At 40.8% G+C, this 20,525-nt stretch overlaps 1 protein-coding gene across 7 annotated transcripts in view; it reads right to left on the bottom strand.

The window, feature by feature from the left end:
* TPK1 (thiamin pyrophosphokinase 1) overlaps positions 1-15,174 on the bottom strand; it is a 318,753-nt gene extending 303,579 nt beyond the window's left edge. For 4 of the 7 annotated variants that reach the window (XM_067291208.1, XM_067291206.1, XM_067291205.1 and 1 more), the window contains exon 1: positions 14,829-14,998. In XM_067291208.1, the coding sequence (XP_067147309.1) occupies positions 14,829-14,871 (43 nt within the window). In that variant the 5' untranslated portion in view covers positions 14,872-14,998. Of the gene's footprint in view, positions 1-14,828; positions 14,999-15,109 lie in introns of those variants that run through there. The other 3 variants (XM_067291203.1, XM_067291202.1, XM_067291204.1) reach the window with 3 other exon arrangements.
* Between the last annotated feature and the right edge of the window lie 5,351 nt (positions 15,175-20,525).

The following is a 20,525-nucleotide window of genomic DNA, read 5'->3' as shown; positions in this document are numbered from 1 at the left end:
CTGCCAGTGCTGCAAGAAATACCTCCACACAGGCTCTGAACACCTCCATGTTGAATAGGACTCTGTGAAAGTGCTAGGTTCAGCCAGAGATCAGACTTCCAGGTGTTCAAGACAGGAACAGCCTCTTGTCATGTCTCAGTATCTAACACAGGTGTCCTGCTAGGATATCAGGGTGCTAAAATAACACAGTAATAATACACTTGAACTAAACTTCTGAAGTATAAAGCTGCATATAAATCCCTTCCCTATTTGTATTTTTCTGTATTATATTCAGAGGAACTTACTTTGCTTGCCTAACTTACCCTAGGTATCTTACACTGTTCTCCATTGCCTTATTCTGGAATGCTGACAACATCATTTTAGGATTTGGTGCCAATGCTAGCACATTTCAAACCTTCAACTCATTCAGTTCATGTTTCACCCTCACAGGAGGCTAGCTATTTACTTCTATCCTCTAAGGAAGCTCACAGCATGAATGACAAAATGTCAGGAATAATTAGAAAAGTTAGTTTTTATGCCCCCAAAGAACAAAATGTCTTCTTTGTCCTCTCAGGCAGGGTGTTGTTTTTCTTAAAAAACAACAAAAGCAATGGCCTTTGGCATCCGTCAAATAAATTCTAGCCTGCATATCATTTAGAGGCTGCTTGTATTTATTCCTGCATCTTGCTCCATTTGTTTCCTCTCTGTTTCTTGACATTACCTTCAGTGACCTTTGAAGTCATAGCCTACTGCAATAGTGGTAGCAGAGCAGCTGCTCAATTCAAAGCGCCTATTTCCTTCCCTATGGAATTCACCTACAACTTTCACTATTCCAGACTATTCAGCAACCTTACGGTTTAGCAGCTCAGAAAATACTCTTCCCAGTCTCTTCCAACTCTTCTCTCTTTACCATCTCCAGATGAGTTTTATTTCTGTGAAGCAACTGGTATGAACTACTAACCACTGGCATTTGACATTCCTATCTAGGATCAGAAATAAATTACAATTCCACACAGATGGTTAAGCATAATTCATGACATAAGCACAGCTACTTCTGGATGCAACATATCAAGGAAAACATCTCAGTGCCATACCCTTTTGCTAATTGCTACTGTCTTCAAGTCTAGATTAGAAGCACAATCTTTTTAAAAGTAAACAGCAACTGAAAAAATGCAGTTACCTAGTAAGGATATAATTTATTTCAAAGCCACAATCCATCCACCAAGATGCATTGTGGAGCCAGTAGTTTGTTGCACATCTGCCTTCAAGTGCTGACATGCTTTGACAATAATGCCACTGATTTTGATTTTTAAAGCTGAGAAGAGACTGGATGTTCACCTCCACCATCTGTCAATGCAGCAGACGAATAGTACGTTTCACAGAGGCAAAGTTAACATAACTGTTGTACTTCAAACCACTGGGAATGCTGTAAGCTGAGGCATGCATTCTCATCAGAGATACAATGACTGTATAAACTGCACTGACAACAAGGGTTTGTCTCTATGGTGACATGCATAAAAATTAAATAAACTAATTCTGTTAGTACAGAGTGAATCCGTTAAGCTATAGAGAAATTCTTTGGTAGATGCATTCACTTGTGGATTTTTAGCCTCAGAAATCCATACTCTGAGTTTGCAAAAAAATTAAGAGCCATTATCTGAAAGAAGTCTTCTTTTTGATAGTCTGAAGTCCTTTCTGGGCATCCGGAGAAAATAAACTCCTAGAAAACTCCTGTCACAGTCTCTACTGGCCACCTCTGTCTCTTTTATCAATACAAAAGATAATCCGCAAAACTTAACAGAATAAGAGAGTTTGCAAACTAACAGATTCTTTCAAGGTAATCTCTCCAAAATCTGAAAAAATTCAAGTCCCAATTAGCAGCAGTACAGAAGCCGTTGAAGTTAATTCACAGAGACAGATTTAACTTTCTGCCAAATTCAGCGTAATTTCCACAGTTTTCACTCCTTATTTCAGAATTTTTGAAGTTTCACACCTCACACCACTTTTCATACATTTGTATGCTTTTGGTGTCATCTGTGATTTTGCTAAAAATGATGTTTGGATAAATACTTATACTGTGCTGCAGAAGAAAGCATAGAGTAGTTTACAGCCTGAAAAATTCAAAACATGAGAGTAACTCCTCCTCATCTGAGGACTCCCACTGAAGCTAGGGTGATTAACTGAGTGCAACATAGCCTGCAGAATGGCCAGTCCTTTGGTACCTGACAGGCATACAGAAAGCTCTGACTCTACATACACAACTCTTAAACGCACACCTCAACCTCCTATACCGCCTTACAGTCAACTCTTCAAAAGATCATCTTGTCCCTTCTTCTGCCCCTAAGTAGAACCAGCTCTACCTACATGATCAATTCCTCTTTGTCTACTCTTAAAAAAAGAAAGGCTCCCTATGACTGGGACTGCACCATTTTTCCAAACAATCTATTCCAGTATTTCCTAATGTTAGCTATGCTTTTTCCCCAATATCTAATTCACGTCTTTTTTGCTGGGGTTGCCATTCATTTCTTCTCCATCTGTAACAGGAACAATGTAGTATTTACAAGGTCTATTACATATGCTTTGGGGGAAAGTGTGAATAGGACAATTCTTCCATACAGATAACCTTTGCAGCTGAAATCTCTTTCACTGAGCAGATCACTGGGCTTTCCTTGCAAAATTCTTCTCTTTCTATAGCTTCTTCCACTCAAGAAAAGTAACAAAAACTTAGAACTCTCGAACTCTTTGAAACTTGAAACTCTTTTTACTCAGTGTTGTAATTATGAAACGCATATTTTCCATATGTATTTGCCATAGGGGAAAAAAGAGAAAAACTATTGAAAGATATTTATACAAAAAGAACATCAACGAAGGATTCAGACTACAAAACTGTAAGTTTATAAAAACTCACACAAAACATTCCCAGCTCTTCCTCTGGCTGCCTAAATTTACATATCTTCTGTGCTGTTCTAATTTACATTTATTTGGGCTGTACAACTGCATTATTTTAGAGTCCAGTTCCTTTGTTAGTACTCTGAAGCCTTTACATTTATTCAGTTCCAGCTTGTTCTCAAAGGAAACTGGCTGTTTATGTCAGTAAATGTATTCAGTAAATGTAAATCTGGGTGAGAAACGGAATAGTTGGGCATAATGTTGTATAAGTTCAGCATAACCATTCCCTCTGCTGTCTAAATTTAAGCTTTTTCTTCCTCCTCATGGGATTCACAATCATAATATTTATAGATAAATAAGGATAGAGTCTATGGAAATAGTTCTAAAGCTTTTGATAGCTCACAGTAACCAGCGGTAAATTCAGCACACTGTGTAGTATAGTCTTATTGCAATCAGTTCTTTTGCTGCCTAGGAACTATAACCAAGTACTAGAGCTCTTCCATTTTTTTCTTGAACACACAACACATTCAAAACACAGGGAGAAAGTAGAGTTCTCTGAATTGGATTGCCAGAGATCTGCTCCCAGTCCTCGAAGACCTCCTGTGGGACCTGAGACCAATCACCTGATATTCTGCTCTGCAGTACCCCAAGACATACTAGTTCCTTTCCTTTCCCATTAGGCTGTCCTGTCTACTTAAATAGTAAGGAAGAGAACTCTCTTCTTTGGTGGACTAAGTGTTTCAGATTTATAGATTAGGACAACAGAAAAGATCACTGTAACAAACTGGTTTGGCCTTTCATGTAAAAGACAGCCTGAAATTCATTCTTGTTTGAAGTGAATGATACCTTTAAAACTGCAACAAACTCCATTTACACTAATGAAGAATCCACCTTTCTCTAGGTAAAATGACCAAATGGTTGATTATTCTCCTCCATGTTAAAAAGCTGTCCCTGTTTCAAGTATGAATTTGTGTGGCTCAGATGTCCAACCTCTGGGTCTTGTTATGCCTTTGTCTGCCTGACCAAACATAGCTCACCTCAATACAAATGCAAGTAATAAATGATAATGTGCTATCTAAACAGCATACCTCCTTAACTGCACCCCAGGACAGCTCAACATTACCTTACTGGAGCAAGCTGACACGTAAAGCTTTTGGCAGCACGTGTGCTATGAAACAGCTGTTGTGACACCCCTTTTAAGTGCCCTCTCTCGTGCACCATATGGCCGTGTCCACTGACTGGTACTGCAGGGCCATGACCCAGCTCTCATCACTCCCTGTCCTCTCTGGGGAAGCTAGACACTGAGTGATAATTTCACACAGACTTCACACTCCATCAACAGGAAGAACAGCCCACTGCAGTGAAAGGAGGGATGCAGAGCTTATCCACATTACAACACTCTGCCCCTGTCAGAAAACTCTGTGGAGGGTGGCAGGGAAGGTACAGCATATATATTTTTCTTTTAGTATTGCTCTGTCGCTCCTCTAAACTGACAACAGCGTTGTCCTCCCCGCATAACTGGGCTTACACTAGGAGTTTTGTCAGCACAACTATGGCAGTTACAGGTGGTTTTTTATTTTTCCCCTCTCTTTTTTTCTTATAGTCCCAGAGGACAAAGCAAAACACAGAGCAGATCTACTCTCCTGCTGACTTAAAGGGCTTCGTAAGTACAAAAATTGAATTTGTGACCTTGTGACAGGGTAGCAAACTAAGATGGAAGAAGAAAGTCTTTCATAGGCTCAAGTCACAAAACTATGTAGTATCAGCCAGGTTAACATAGAAGCAGCATTAACTCTGACCAATACATAAAAAGAATAGAAATTTATTTTGAGCCACAGGGAACTAGAAAGTTGTGTTTCTAAGGGAAAATCCCACAAACATGTAAGTTCAAGGAAGAACATCTGATATCAGCAATTTTCATTCTCTGCAAAGGTACAAAACACTCATTTAAATTCTCTGTCCACTGTTACTAAGTCATTAGAAAAACTAATTTACATCAGGATGAGGCCTAAACCGCAAAGCCTGCGCGTACAGTACTATACATCATGGACACAGTGGATTTTGGGCAAAGAAAGAGGAGCTAACTGGACGGCACTCTCCCTAACAGCAGGAATATGCCAGCACCCTAAAACGACAGGATTGCAGATAATGCTCTTTATTCTACTTTGAAGCTAGTGAAAGTCATTAGACCAGTTTGAAGATCGATCTTGTAGCAGCAACCTTTCAGGACCACTGCTGTTGAAAGTCTGGAAAGCCAAACACTAAGTTGCTCTTAAAAATTTCCTCAGTATTGCTTTATTATTATTATTTAAATCATGCTCCCTTTTGGGGAACTTGAAAGATAAACTTCCAATTGTAGCAGAAAGTGGTGATGGGGAGTCAGACATTTTCATAACATAATTAGATCATTTCTAGTGTACTCAAGTCCAGCGATCATGAAATGAGGTGGGCCTTAAGTAGTCCAACTGTCCAAACAGCAGATTCTTAGGTACCTAACTCTCAAGCTACCCTCCTTAATATCTTTTTTGTTCTTGACTCACAGCATAACCACCTAAGCAGTATTTTGCTATGAAGTATAACTGTTAACTGTGCAGGTAAAGTGTTCCAGAAGGGGGCACAGTCTACATTTACAAAGCTGCTGTGCTTTACACTGCTTATTTCCAAAAGTGAAAGTATTGCCTGTGTTAAAGTGTCTGCATTAGATGCTTTTGGTTACACAGTTAAGACAGACAAAGAACTTGAGGCGTGTGAGCATTACTGACATGCAGGTCAAACTCTGTTGTACAGACCTTGCCTCAGCCTTCAGGATTTTCCTATACATAAAACTCTCACCAAGAATGCAAAGTCTCAGAATGGAGTACTTGGAGACCAACTCCGCATTTGTGCAGCTGCTCTGTGACACAAATCAACCTCAGTAAAGTTTCAAGTGATTTAAGTGGCACCACCTGCTAACAACTGCCTAGGTGCGGTTACAACCTAGCATCTTTTTAAGTCATCCTGAAGTACAGGAGTTTCAGCCTAGGCTCAGACCTGTGCTGTACTTCAGCGTTTTGCTTGCCACAGCTAGATCAGCTATGAGCATTAACCAAACAAACAAACAAACAACAACAACAAAAAGCAAACCCTGCCCCAAAACAAAGCCACAACTCGCACAATAGCCCCCAGATTTGACTGACATATCAGTCCTGCTCTGCTACAGAAGCAAAATAGTGCTTTCATTTATACATACTTATGTAACATATATAACAGAGTTTGGGGGGAAGGGGGGTCAGGGAGGAACACCTCTCTTGACAGCCTTTGCCAGGCCTCCACCAGGCAGGTCCACAAACAGACTTAAACTGACACTGTGACAGAGGCCAAAGTTTTTCTAGATGAGATACAACTCTTGAAGCCCAATACTTTGAAACATCAGCCTTTCTTTTAGAGCAAAGCTAACTCAAAACTAGTCTCCTTGCAAAAGATGCACAGACAACTTTTACCACCAAAGCCACTACACATGTCTGTCAAAAACTGTGTTCACTAAAAAAAAAAAAATCTGAACTACTCCCATATTGCTTTTTGTTGCCCAGGATAATGTTGATCAGATAATTTGGGGGAAAACATAGAAGGAAAAAGAATGGGCTACAGTAAAACAAAGAAGAGATAAAACAAAACCTAAATCAGCAGTCACCAACTACACAATAAATTAATTGTAAGGGGACAGGTTCTGCTCCTGTTGAATTCACTGGCTAGTTTCCCAACTATTTCAATTGGCCTGATAAACATGCCTGTTCCTCTGGCTTCTATCCTGCCAGAGAGTAGGGCTGGCAGACAATCCATCAACACAAGCTACAAAGAATCAACACTACCACTGAGAAAATTCAGCTACCATTCAAAATACAATTCAAACATAGCCACTAGAGGCTCCAGCTGCAACTGAATGCAGGACAAGAGCTTTAATTTAAGAGCAAACCAAAACCTAGTATCTGTATGTACTCTCTGTGTAGAATCTAACTCAACAAATGTTCCTGTAGCAACCACAAATTTTCAATTTCCTAACTTTTTAATTATGCAAAGGCAATGCTGCATGAACACTGTTGTCCGCATTCCTCACATTTAAGGTCAGAGCTGGATGAAAAGGAGGACCTGTTTCCATAAATTATTTGCATGCATTCCAGCACAGTTATAATTTACAGAAAGACAAAAGCCAAAGTTATAAGAATTGATTATCTTTAGCTATGATAAGTGGAGCACTTTAGTAAACATGGAAAGGAACAACTGACAGACTGTTCTTTTCAATTTTAAAATGACTAGCAATAGTTCTAGGTTAGTTAATATTGCTGGACACACTGCAAACTCACATCTATTTGCAGAGATCAGAGATGGGGAAGGCTGTAAAACGTACCACAGGCAGGTGTACACGTGAGTGGTCTTTCTTGCTGATTTGCTATATTTCATACTGGGTAAGATCTGTTACTGGAGTTCTTGTCCTCCTTTTTTAAACCATGTTCTTCATCATTGTTTAGAGCAGCACAGACTTTTATTATGTCACACACAAACAACTTTTTCAAATGCCTAACTAGTAATTTTTTCTGGAGTAAGTCACTAGTTAACAGTACTGTTCTTAAAGGGCCTAATTTTAGATCCACACCTAATAAACTTACGAGATGTGAAATCCCTTGAAGATTGGCTCATGAACAGAAGCTGCTAGCCTGTTTGCTTGTTGCTAGGTGTTTTGTTTTCTGTGTTTTTGGAGGAGTTTTGTGGGGTTTTTTTGTTTTGTTTTTTAAGAGATTGATTTCAGGTTTTATGCTAGATCCTGCCATTTTCTGCATAGATTAAGATTTGACTAAAGTCTTCAGATGTTCAAATCTAAAACAGATTGACAAGTATATGTTTAGGATTTATTATTTTGGACCTTGAAAAACTTGAAGTCTATGCATACTATGTTTTCTCCTGTGTAAATAAGCTGCCTCATTTCTTTGCTTCATATTCAACGTGTTCATAAATCAGACTTGCATCAGTTTTGCAAAACAGAAAGAATCTCCTCTGTTGTTTTTCATTTCCAGAAAGGAACCTAGCTCAAATATATATATATATATATATATATATATTTGTGTATATATATATATACACACACACACATATACATACACACACACACAGATTTGAGATAATATTAAAGATGCTGTGAAACTACTAAAATATCTTAAGAGCTGACCTGAGACACGTAAGGAAAATGCAGTAAACAAAAAATATTAGTCCAGACTTTTCTGTGACTTCTGGTCCTTTCTTAGGATTAATAATGTCTTGTTCTTCAAACATATCTTTAAATGGTTTCCAGCAGTCCTGCACAAGTGTAATAGGACACAAAAACCTTGAACATTTTGGCATCTAGAACAAGTATATTTCCCACCTCCTTATCTGTATGGAAAGTCACTGGGAAAAAGGACTACAAGGTGTGTTAAGAGGCCAGCTAGTTCATTTCCCAGTTTTAAGGCTGGACTTGCTACACCTAAGTGACTCCTCACAGAAGTCAGGGTAGTCTGCTATTGGAAGCCTCCATTGATGGGAAATTCCAAGCCTTTCCAAAAGGAGTTTATTCCAGTGCTTCATTATCTGTGCAAGCTATAATGAAGGTGAGTTTTCATCTCAGAAGCTCCAATGACATTATTGCTCTTATACTTTGTTCTTTTTAGTATCACCTCAGCCCCCTCTGTCACTCTATTTCCATCTGACAAAGTCAACCATTCGCTATTTTTGGCCACAAGATATGGAACTTTTTGCAGCACTGATACCACATGAGATGAGAATTCTGCCATTCATGCAAACAAACAGCAATTGACTTGGTTATCAACTTATTTCAAAAGATGTGCATGCACATAAATAAATAAATGTATATTTGTCTTCCTACTAGCTCAAATTACTAAAGGTGGTTTGCTGCCCATTCCAAATAATACACCTGCATATAAAACATTAAAAAAGGGGAGGGAAAAAAAAAAGAAAGGAAAGAAAAATCCTAATCAAAAGGCAAAGAAGTCCAAAAGATACCAGCACATGAAAGCAAAGATTAATAGAAAGTGGTAAGGTTAACAGTGATGACTTCTGCTAAATACCTTCTATGATACTTCACTCATAAGTGTTCCTGTAAGTAATCTATACAAAAACATTTATAGACCAGTAACAACCACTAATCCAGCATAGCTGATCAGTGAGTAGCAGGGTATGAGGCTGAATGCTTACAGCTACCTCAGAAACTAGCAGAGGCATCCCCAAGTAAGTCTACTAAACAAACAGTTACTTGTTATATTAAATGAAGAGCAGGAGCAGGTCAGCAACATTCACATAAACCAAATTGTTTTTAAACATGCTTTAATTAACACAGTAGAACAGTATAACAGAGGTATGAAAGTGCTTGCTAATTTCATTGAGGAATTGCTGAACTAGTCTTAAAGGACTGTCATCCCTGGAAACATTTTTCAGTAAGATTCAGTGAGATTAGGTGAGCTCAATCACAGCTTTTGAATGATCTGATTCGCCTAAAACTTTACTAGTCTGACCCAACAGCAATCACAGAAAAACTATAAAATTGTGAAGCTATCCAATAATTTGTGATTCTGTCATTTTCTATATGCTTTTAGTGTTCAACAGCTAGCAGAGAGAATCAGGTTGATTTCCTAACCCCATAACCGTCTTGATTACTACTACAGAATTTTGTATATTATTCTGCAAGATAACACATCATAGAGATCATGCAGGACTCTAGTGAAGGGGCACTTAGATGGTTATTGATGCTCCTGCTGGACCACCTATTCTATGGACTGGAGGTCATTCATTGAGGGATAAATATGTCACTGTTTTATGTTTAAATTTCAATCTTAATTGTCAGCGAAAAAGGAACTTTAAGAAGGGGAATTTGAGCCCCAGGCACTTAAAATGGAACATGGTGATATAACTCTTTCAGAGGTAACTTGTGGACAGTCAGCAACATTTCTAGGAGAAGACATATAGTCAAACAACAGACAATTAAGCTTGCGGAATGATGGAAGAGCATTCACAGCGTATTGTTGCTTCCTCTTGTTCTCTTTCCCTTAAATTCAATGCAGAGTTTTATAGTGCCTTTACACAAAGAGACAACTATACACTTTCACATAATTCTGAAGCAGTCTTTGTCCTATCTCTGTGGCTCCATCGCTCACGACACATAGATGACCTTGCTTCAGTGAAATGAAGCTACAGCTTGAAAGCATCAGAAGGGGAAGAAAAAAAAATAGAGAAAATAGAATTTAATTACAAAAAAAAAGTTGAATTTACAGGCAGATCACCTAGAGATATTCCAAAAGTTACAAACCCTTGATCAGCATAACTGGATTTGATTCCAGATGGCAATGGCACACTGAAAACCAATTAATTTGGTTTGACATAAATACCTAAATAAGATTCAGAGAGTATTCTAGCCAGGAAAATAAATGTACAAAGATGCTGAATAATTTCTTGATATATTCCTGTACTTTTGAGAAAGTATGTATAATGTTATGTTTCCACAAACACCAAAGGAACAAACAGGCAAGAGACAGTTTCACTGCTGTCTACCTCGTGGCTTTTACAGCCTGCAGCTGACTCAAAAGCATCCCTCTGGACCACAGTATGTCAGAAGCTGTCTTCCCCACTTCTCTTTAGAAGGTGTGGTGCTATCACAGGAGTATAGGCAGCTATGAAAGAACTAGCCAGGTACCAGTGTTCAGTAACTTAGCTCTCGTAGTAGAGAGCTTCCCAAGCAGAAATTGCAGCATCATAGACATATACTTTGCATTCTTGCCACTGCCTCATACTTTTGCTCCTACTATTTCTTTCATCTTCTTCCATGGATGCACACCTCTTGATACCCAGTCAAGCCCTATTCATCTCATATTCCTAAGTGATCCCCAAAATGCCATACTCCGTGCAGTTGCACGTGCCTCACTGGTCCTCAAAACCAGAGCCAAAGAAAGGCCAAATTTCAAGGTGAACTGTCAATTTGCTGATCCATCCAGATATAGTTAAAAGAGCTGTCTTGAAGAAATCACAAAACCTCATGAAGCTTAAGAAGAGAAAATGAAAAATGGCAAGCTCATCCTCTTCTCAGCAGACCAAATATCACCCACTAGCTCCCAATGAAGCATAGTTCATGAGCACATTTTGTCACAGGACTGGGGAGGAGAAAAGGAGATGGAAAGGGGAACCAACACTCACAAATAGCACATGCTCCTTGTCTGTCATAAGAAGCTCAGCTCCCATGAGCCCTCTGTGAGCCACAGAACAGAGCAGAAGGACCAGATAAGTTTCTGCTTTTCAGTCCCTCCTCCTCAACAAGACAAGACACTCCTGGGCCCCTTTGGTCTTGGGTTATAAGCCAAGGAAGATATCCTCCTTCTGCATATCACTCCACTTGATAAAACCAATAATAAGCTGCATTTTAAGGACTCTGCAAGGCAAAAAGGCATGAATTATGTTTGGAGACGTACAAGAATCCAGCCATATTTTGGAACACAATGTAAAAAGTTCCCTGTTACAAAACATGGCTTAGTAAGCAGAGCTGGCATTCTGCACTACTAAAAAATTCCAAGTGGCATTCAGAGGTAACCTTCCTAAAGCATGCAGCAGTGTTTCCACTGTTAAGCAGTCAAAAGCATGGTATACGCAGCTCTTAAAATTCATGGTATTATAAAAAAAAAAAATATATATATATATATATAGAAACACTTGTCCCCCCACATAAATGCCTGCAGCACAATCTGGGACAAGCAGCAGGTGGTAACGACAGTGCAAGAAAAGGATATAAACAGCAGCAGGGAAATGGCTAGTCCATCAAAGGATGCTCCAGAAGAAACACAGCCCCTCTTTTAATGATTCACAGACTGTAGTGTGACAACATCTACCATCAGCCTTCTACAACTGCGTCACAGCCTCGCCCTGCAAAGCTTCTGCCCAGCCCTTTCACAGCAGCACACACGGCTTCAGTGGGGACTTCTGTGAGCTTCTGTGATTTCATTTCATGAGGAAATGAAAATATATTTGTTTCAGCATTCAGTACTCAAATTTAGAGCTCAATCCTGCTTTTAAATTCTAACTCATTATCCATTCTAAACTATGTTAAGCAAATCAACACAATTCTGAAGTGCACAGCACAGCTTTCTGTCTGTAGCCCAGTGATTTTAAACTGCTCTCCAGCTGTTTGACTGAATAATGCTCAAAATCTCTGAGGCTCTGACTGTATTAGTTTAGCACAGCAGTTCTCAAATTTCTACTACTCGGGCCTCAATCAGGTACCATATAGGCTGGTGCAAAATCCAATATCTAAATAAGAACTCACACTAACTACACTGATTAAAATTACAGAGGTGCATGTGACCCTGAAATTCAAAATCAGGCACCTAATATTAGGTTCCTACACCCATAAGTATTTATTCTATTCTTGTAAATGTCAGCATTGTAATTTCTGAACATCCAAAAAAAGAAAAATAACTAATAACTGCCACACATAGCTGGTAAGCCTTTTACACTCCTTCCTACAGTTCGCCACTGTCTTTGCACAGGGTTTCAGAAAGTGACCAGAAATGTTATATACAGCGTGCACCCCCCTGAAGGTCTGCAGTAATTCAAAGTCCTTGCAAGAGTTTATTCTGTAACCTCAGATCTAATCTCTAAGATGTGTCATGATCTACATAAATTTTATTATTTAGATGCTTAAATACATATCCCTTTGAAGCTAACAAAGGTAACAACTACTGGCATGTCTTCAAGAAGAATTTAGAAACCCCATTTTATCTACCCAGCTTTGAAAACCTTAACTGTGAGTTCCAAAAGTGGGCTATCAGATTTTAAACTGCAAAATTGCCAAGTAAGTCTGTTCAGCCTTGCATACCTTGAGCAGGCTACACTGATTTGAAATGCTGGTAATGATGCCTATAATGATGCAGATGTGGGCTTTAGATGCAGTACCACAGTGCATTTCATATGCACACTATCCCGTATAATCAAGTTGAATCGTCTACTTGCACTGGCCATTTGTTTAGACGCAGCAAACTTCTTGCAACCCAGCTGAAGCCTCTGTTCTGACAAGGCTGTGGGTCATCTGAAAACAGTAAATAAAGATACCAAGTCTTCAAACTCCAACCAGACATAACTGGGGGGGGGGGGGGGACATCTCCAGGGAACTGGGGACATATGGTAGTCTCACCAACACACAAATGCCTGTGAAAAGCAACTATCTTAGAATACAGGATACAGAAGAACAGATGATACCTGTTCTTCCCAAAAAAAAAGCCCCAAAAACAAATGAACAAAAACCCTTATACAATGTTAATACATATTTCTAGTAGAAACATCTTGCATACAACTTTACCTATTAATAGGTTTGAACATATCCTGATTTGAATCAGTGAAAAAACTTCTAAAATTTAGAGCAAAGCACAATTAAAAGAAATGCTGGGAAATATTTAAATATGCTCTTAATTAAACTGATAGGTGTAAAAATGTACCTAAATGGTAAAAGTGTATATTTTCGATAAACTCTCCCCTTCCTCGATCTCTTTTTACTAGTAAATAAATAACAACACATACCTGACCACAGCAGCTTAAGTAAGTCACTGTGTGCCACAACAGAGCAGAAAAGAGCAATGAAAGTTAAAATTCAGCCATCATACCAACTAACTTTTATGTAACTTTAAAAATCACCTTATAGAAAAATGTTTACTATTATAAAGGGATCATACCGAATAGCAAGTTGTGTCCTACTGAATTTAATACTGCACAAACACAGTGAAGAGGTGCCTATTCCAAAGAGTTTACAAGCTACTTACATAAACCTGTGTTTATTACATGTGTTCTATCCTTATATACAGATGGTGGGATTAGTGATACAGATTCATAATCATGCTTGCCTCTCAGGTCTCAAAAAAAGTAAACAAAAATAGAATACACAAGAAGAGCTTAAGAATAGGAAAAATTAAAAAACTAAAAGCTTTGCCTTGCAGAATTGAAGAGGTAGGCCAGATACATATGGTGGGTTCAAAGAACAGAGGAAAGGCATGGCTCGCAGGTAGCATATTTCAAGCCCCATCAAGAAATAAGAACGCCAGTCCACAGATTCCTCAGACAAAAAAATAAACTTTACTGGAGTAACCCAAGAAACTGTGCCAACTTAAGTGAAGGTATCAATTAAACCTGAAGGGGTTTAAATGGTAGTAAACTACATAAAAATTTCAGCTTGGGTATGGCATACTTCTGTTTTGCTGGTTTACAGGAATGGTACTGCTGCTTAGCTGATACAAGCAGCCCCTCAAAACAAAACGCCCAGACAGGAGTTTGCATTGTTTTCATTTAAGTGTTTTAAAAACAAGCACAGTGGTTTAATTACAAAAGTTGAACCTGTTATTGCACATCAGTTGGGCCAGGGTAAACAACAACAGATGCACTCATCCTGCTGCCGACCATGCAGTACCACATGATACCTGACAAAATAAACTTCAAATGTATGCCAGGTATGGGACATAGTAAATGTCAAGTGTATGCCCATGTATTCAGTTAAGCCGATACAACTTCCTTATGTAAAGAATTCTTGAGGTCTGTTTTTGAAATGGTAAGTTACAATGGTTTAACAACAAAAGAAGGGGGGGATTAGGCAAACCTAGGCACACCTGCTATCTCAGCTTAGTTTAAACTTTTCCAGGTCGTAAGTCGTGTTGAAGGAGGACCTGCCTCTCTCAGACTAGAGGCGTGCCCCCCTAGCTGGGTTGCACCCGCTTTCACAGCGCTTTTCAGGGGGCGCGCCGCAGCTCCCCGCCCGCCCGCCCGCCCGCGGCGGCGCCGCCGCCAGGTGTCACCTCCCCCGCCGAAGCGCTGCGAGCCCCCGCCGCACCCCGCCAGGTCAGGCGGCCATTGGCCGTTGCGGCCGTTGGCGCCGCTCCGCGGGGAGCGCCGCGCGCACGGAGGTACCGTACCCGCGGGCAGGAGGCAGTCCAGCGGCGTAAACACGCGCTCCATGGCCCCTCACTGCGCTGCTTGGGACACAAAAACAGGAGAAAAAAGGAAAAGAAAAAAAAAGCACAGAGAGAAGGGCTCGTTAGGAGGGTGCGGAGCTGGCGGCGCGCCGCCCCCGGGGGTCAGAGCGGCCCCTTTCACCCCTCCCCGGGGCTGCGGCAACAGCGCCCGCCCGCGCGAAGGGTGCGGGGGGGGGGGCGGCCGCGCTGGGGGAAGCGGGGTGATGCCGCTGCCGCGCTACCTGCGGGCCGGCGCCGGTGCGGTGCGGAGGGAGGGCTGGCGGAGAGCCGGCGGAATCGATCGCCGCTGCGATCCGTTGCTCGGCGGTGGATTCAGCAGCGGGAAGGGGGGGAGGGGCAGCGGCGCTGCTGCGGCGGTTGGTGACGCGTCGCGGCAGCCGTTGGGGCGCGCGCCGCCTCCTGCCCCGGGCTCACCCCCGAGGAGAGACGCGCTTAGCGGGCGGTGGCTGCCGCCGGCCCTGGGAGCTGCTGCGCCGCTGGTACAGCTTGCTGTGTTGCTCCCCTGGGGCACTTCGGGGCTGGGGCTGTGAGGGGTTCCCGCCGCTCCTCCCAGCGGTTCTCAGCGTTTTAAAAAATGTAAAGCTGGTTACGACTGCCTGTGGGGGGAAATAAAGAGGAGCTACAACACGAGGAAGCTCTTGGTGTTGTTTGTGAATGGAAAAGAAGCCGGTGAGAACTTCCTTTTTATTAAACGTTTACTAGGGTATGGAGGAGTTGGATAAGGCAAATGATACAAGAAGGGAAACAAAATTTGCAAGTCACGCCATCCGTGCTACAAGTGTTCAGGGCCGAGATCCTGTAACAAATAGTTCAGTCAAAAGGAAAGTCTTTATAGCTTTTATCCCCCTGCAGTAAACCATTGAAACTCAAAAAAATTGCAGCTCAGAACTGCAGGTGCAATCCTGTGGTTAGACCCCAGCATCTTGTATGCAGTCTGTATACTGCTGTCTTCAAAAGCCTTGTGCTGCATAAAAAATCCATGAGTTTGGAGGTTTACAGCCTGACTTTTTTTATTATTATTTCAGATACTAGACTTTTTTCACTCCTAAGCCTCAGCCCCTAAGCTTGAATAGTGAAAATAAGTCAGCATATGGCATATTTGTACTCAAATGTGCTCTCTAGTTTTCATGCCCTGGCAAAACAGTGTGAAGTTATAGTCACAGCTTAAAGCTCAGTGAAAATTATTTTGCATTAATATCATCACAAAACTTGTTATATAGATAGTTTCCACCTGTTTATGGACTCTTAACTAGAAAATAAATCATCTTCAGACATAAAATACATAACACTTGATAAATTTAATACTGTGCAAGGAGCACAAAGGTCAAATTTTGAGGCTCCAAAAATGTGACTTTAGTGTGTTTCCACCTTCTAGAAAAGTGATTTTGCTGTTATCTTGATTTCTACAAGGGACAGTTACCCGTAACAAGTACCATTTCTTGCGCTATCATGATCATCTTGCATCTCTTCTCGAGTTCTCAGTGTTTTCCCCAGGTTTCAAGCCCTACCTTGGCTGGCAGCCCTGGCTTTCTGGTGAAATACCAGGTTTTGCCAGTTTAGGGGAATTATACCGAGCCCTGCAGTAGAGGGCAGCAAAGGAGCATGGCACATGGCTCAGGGCTCACAGTGACAGTTGTTATCTTCAAGTTTGCTGGTTTGTCTTTGCTCTTCCAGGAAATACACTCCAGCAATTGAGAGGGTCCTGTGTGGCCATACCCTTGGAGTTGCTTACAGTAGCCATGAGGTTGCCTTCTCTTGCGCACCCTAGGCTGAGGCACCTCTAAGGTGGGATAAGATAAGGAGGAGCAGGTCCAGTTTGAGATTTTTGGAAAAGGACAGCAAGTTAAACAATGAAGGCTTCCAGTCAAATGGAAGGACAGTGGAAACAACATGTCAGCCCTCTAATCAGTCTGTGCTGGTAGGTTGAGATTCACCATCAAATCAAATTTTGACAAAATTTAAGTGTTTGAGTAGGGCCGGGCCACATTTAGCCTACGTGATGACGCAAGTCTTCAATGACTATAGGTGTATCTTTGAGCATAGCAGGTGCAAGCACTGTCTTTGCTTTAGATCTTTCAGATAAACTGTCCTGCCAACTGTAAGAGATTACACTCTCCAAGCAATTTTAGTCCACAAAGATCATAAGAAATTCAGAAGCATCAGAAGTACTCATGTCTTCACAATGGGGGAAGTAAGAGGCTATCTGGAAACATAACGTAAAGATATTAAGGACAGATACAGATCCCACTGTATTTATTTATACAATGTATAAATAGAAAATGCTTTCTGTCTCCTTTTTGTATTATTTCAAAGTTTTCTTCCTTCTCCACTGAGAACTTGAATTTCAAAGGGTAGGGCTTGCATAGCATCTCAGCATCATTCTTTAAACAGCTTAGGAAAAAACAGCACAAGAAAGAAAAAACCTACTCTCCCTTCCAAGAAGCCAACTGTGTGGGGACTGCCATGCAGTGGTATCAGGAGAGTAGGATAAAAGATAAGTCCTATGCTGCCGCCTTCAAACCCATGTGATGGCCTGTGCTCTCCTCCTCTCATTTAACTGTCTCCTCATTCACTTTGTATGTCTTTATTCTTCCCCCCTTTCAATTTTGCTGAGCATTTTTCCTACCCTTGGGTAAAGTGGTTAAGCCTTCTCCAGTATAGCTTATCTTTTTTCAGTAACCGTATCAGTCTTTCTGTAAATGGTTTTGTATTTATTCTCAGGGGCCAACATCAGATACAAGTGGCTGCTGATAAGCAAGCAGGGGCCTCTTATACATGAGAACAGCCACTCTTGCTCAGACCAAAGGCCCGTCTCAGTCAGTTCCCCATTTCTGATGATGTCCAGTTACAAGCCATTTCCTCTCTTGTTATTCTCCTTTGTTCCTTTTCAGCAGTTTTTTTGTGACATCTCTCCTGTCTCTCCATACCTGATGACATTCTTTTTCTGCCTTTATCAGGCCTAGGTGTCCCAGGCAATTGTTTGCCAGCCACTGCTTCAAAAGAGTAATTGTATCTCTCTCTGCTAATTGTAGTAATGTGTGATTCATCACAACAATAGTATTACAGAGAAAAATCAGTCTTGATTTTGACTGAGCAGGCTGACACTGGGATCCTTTAAATCCTTTCAGCATGTGCAGAGGTCTGTAAGGTAATGCAAACTGTCTGCCTACTCCGCTACTAAGCAAAGGGCAAGCATGTCAGATGCTCTTTCCTCTCCTTGATAACTCTGGCTTTCTTTCAGTGCCCCTTCTTTCAGGTATGAACCTTTCATCCACAATATAAAGATCTTTAAGAGTCAACTCCACAGTAATAGCTTCAGTCAATGCTGAAATGCATTGATCTCTAAGGCAGGACATGACAACTATTTAATGCTATTTAGCAGAGCCTAACAATACTGTACAGCAGAAGAAGTTTCAAATAGACAAAATGGGTAACTGTACCCAGCCTGGCATGCTGTCTTATGGATAGTCCCTTAAGGACAACAAGCAGTCAGGAAGTTGATTTACTTTTTAGAGAAACAAGCACTTTCACCTACCTTCTGCACCTTATCTCTGTGCTAGGACATCAGTTTACTTTTCCAGTGAAGGGCTACCATTTTATTAACCAGCTACAGTTTTTCCTGTAGCACATAGGAAATTGCCCGGTAAATATTAACCCTGTTTTCCTAGCTAGCATGTAAGATTCAGCAATATGTCTTTCCTCTTTTCTAGCTGGATCTTGAAGCAAAAAAAAAGCTTGCTCATTCTCCCCCTTTCTTTTCTCTGTACTTGTATACGCCTGCATTACTTTGCAAAGTTTGCAGAACATGCAGGCAGGCTGTACTGCCAGGCTATTCAGAAAAGATGTCTCAGGAGCACACATCTCATGCTTTGATTACTGCTGTCTCCTCTGATTAGTTAAAAGGAGGGCAGGTGACCTCAACCCTAAGTGAGAAAATAAACAGGCAAGCAAACATTTGCTAGACAAAGTTCCTGAGTGACAGATGAGGCTGTTTAGTTTCTGAATGATTGGCAGGAAAGGTTGAGGGAGCGTTCAGACCTTTTAAACCTCCTGGGGTAACTAGCCAGCCAGTCAAGTTTCTCGCCTGAAATATTTTCTCTTAATTTTGTACAGCCTTAATGAGTGATCCATGCCTGGAGAAACTGCAATTAACATACCTACATACATACATATATATGTATATATAGATGCATATTATGTTGTTCTTATCAGATTCTAGATAGCTACATCTTTAGTAAAACTGGTCAGAGAAGCAGTCTGTTGGGCCACTTCTCTACCACACAGTTATGACATGGCTAGCACTGCCCTTCAACATCACTAATACTGATCTGACAGGAAGAGTTGAAGGGTGATTAAGAAGGCAGCAGCTTTTATTTACTCAGAGCATCTCTTGGGACTTAATAAGGAAAGAGGGAATTCAACATGAATTGAAGTGGGATTTAAATGAGATTTATATAACAAGGCTAAAGCCTGCAAGGTTTGCTGTGCTTCTTTAGAACAGTCTCTGCATATCCAGTACAGATACATGGCCCAGGCTAACTTAGGGTTGCATTAGTTGCTTTCAGATTTTCTTTCTTTCATGTAGCCCAAGCTAGCAGAGACTGAAAGGCTTAGGGGTATCTAAAGACTTGGACCAACAAAATGATAGGACATGTCTCTAGCATTAACAACATAATGCCTCTCCCCAGCCGAAGTCAAATTAATCTGATAACACCAGACCTGATCATTTAATGTTTGCAGTTTTTGCCCCGTCCCTTTTGCTGTCCTTCATCAAAATAGGGAGCATATCTCTAGGCTTTATCAAAAAGTACATTGGGTACTATTTAAAAAATATTGCAGATTTCAGTAATTGGCAACATATATTAGCAGCCTTTTGGTTTGAAAGCATAAGGAAACAAACTACCAAAGTAGCTCCAGAGGTCCTTTTTGGTGATGTCTGAAACCAGCTGATTTTATAGTAGGGGGTGTTCCTCCTGCTATTCAAATTCTATTGCTAAGCCAGAAAAGCCTGTACAAGGCTGACAACCAGAATTCATGCAATATGTAAATATTAAAATATTTTCTCCTTCTCTCCACAGCTTAACTTTATATTAAAATGATCCCAGAGTTAAAACCAGCAAGCTGGGAAGGTTCATTCCAGTACCTATTTCAGTATTTATGCAGAAAAATAAGGTGAGGAATGTTTAGCTAACTCAGCTGTCTGATTGTCTGAACATCCCTAAGTGCTTTATAATTCAAAAAATGCAGGCATCAGTGGATAAATGGGATGCTTTATTATAGATGTTATATCCTTGCAGTTCTCTTGTGCCAAGAATTTAAGTCCCCACAACTCCCTTAAAACTCAAACACCAATCTGAAAGGTACAATCATTCTGGAAAAATAGACCTGCAAATAGACACCAGCACACACAGCCAGACAGAATCTAACACGGACACTTTTCAAGTCCAGTTCCTGGAACATTACTAGAGCCAACTTCAAATTTGTTCCAAGACCTTAATCACAGAATCACAGAATCGCTGAGGTTGGAAGGGACCTCTGGAGATCATCTAGTCCAACCCCCCTGCTCAAGCAGGGTCACCTAGAGCACATTGCTCAGGATTGCATCCAGGCGCGTTTTGAATATCTCCAGAGAAGGAG

Source organism: Apteryx mantelli, chromosome 2, assembly GCF_036417845.1.
Source record: "Apteryx mantelli isolate bAptMan1 chromosome 2, bAptMan1.hap1, whole genome shotgun sequence".
In the NCBI taxonomy this organism is placed as follows: domain Eukaryota; kingdom Metazoa; phylum Chordata; class Aves; order Apterygiformes; family Apterygidae; genus Apteryx; species Apteryx mantelli.
The sequence above is the reverse complement of the archived record's forward strand: the minus strand, read 5'-3'. Positions and strand labels throughout refer to the sequence as shown.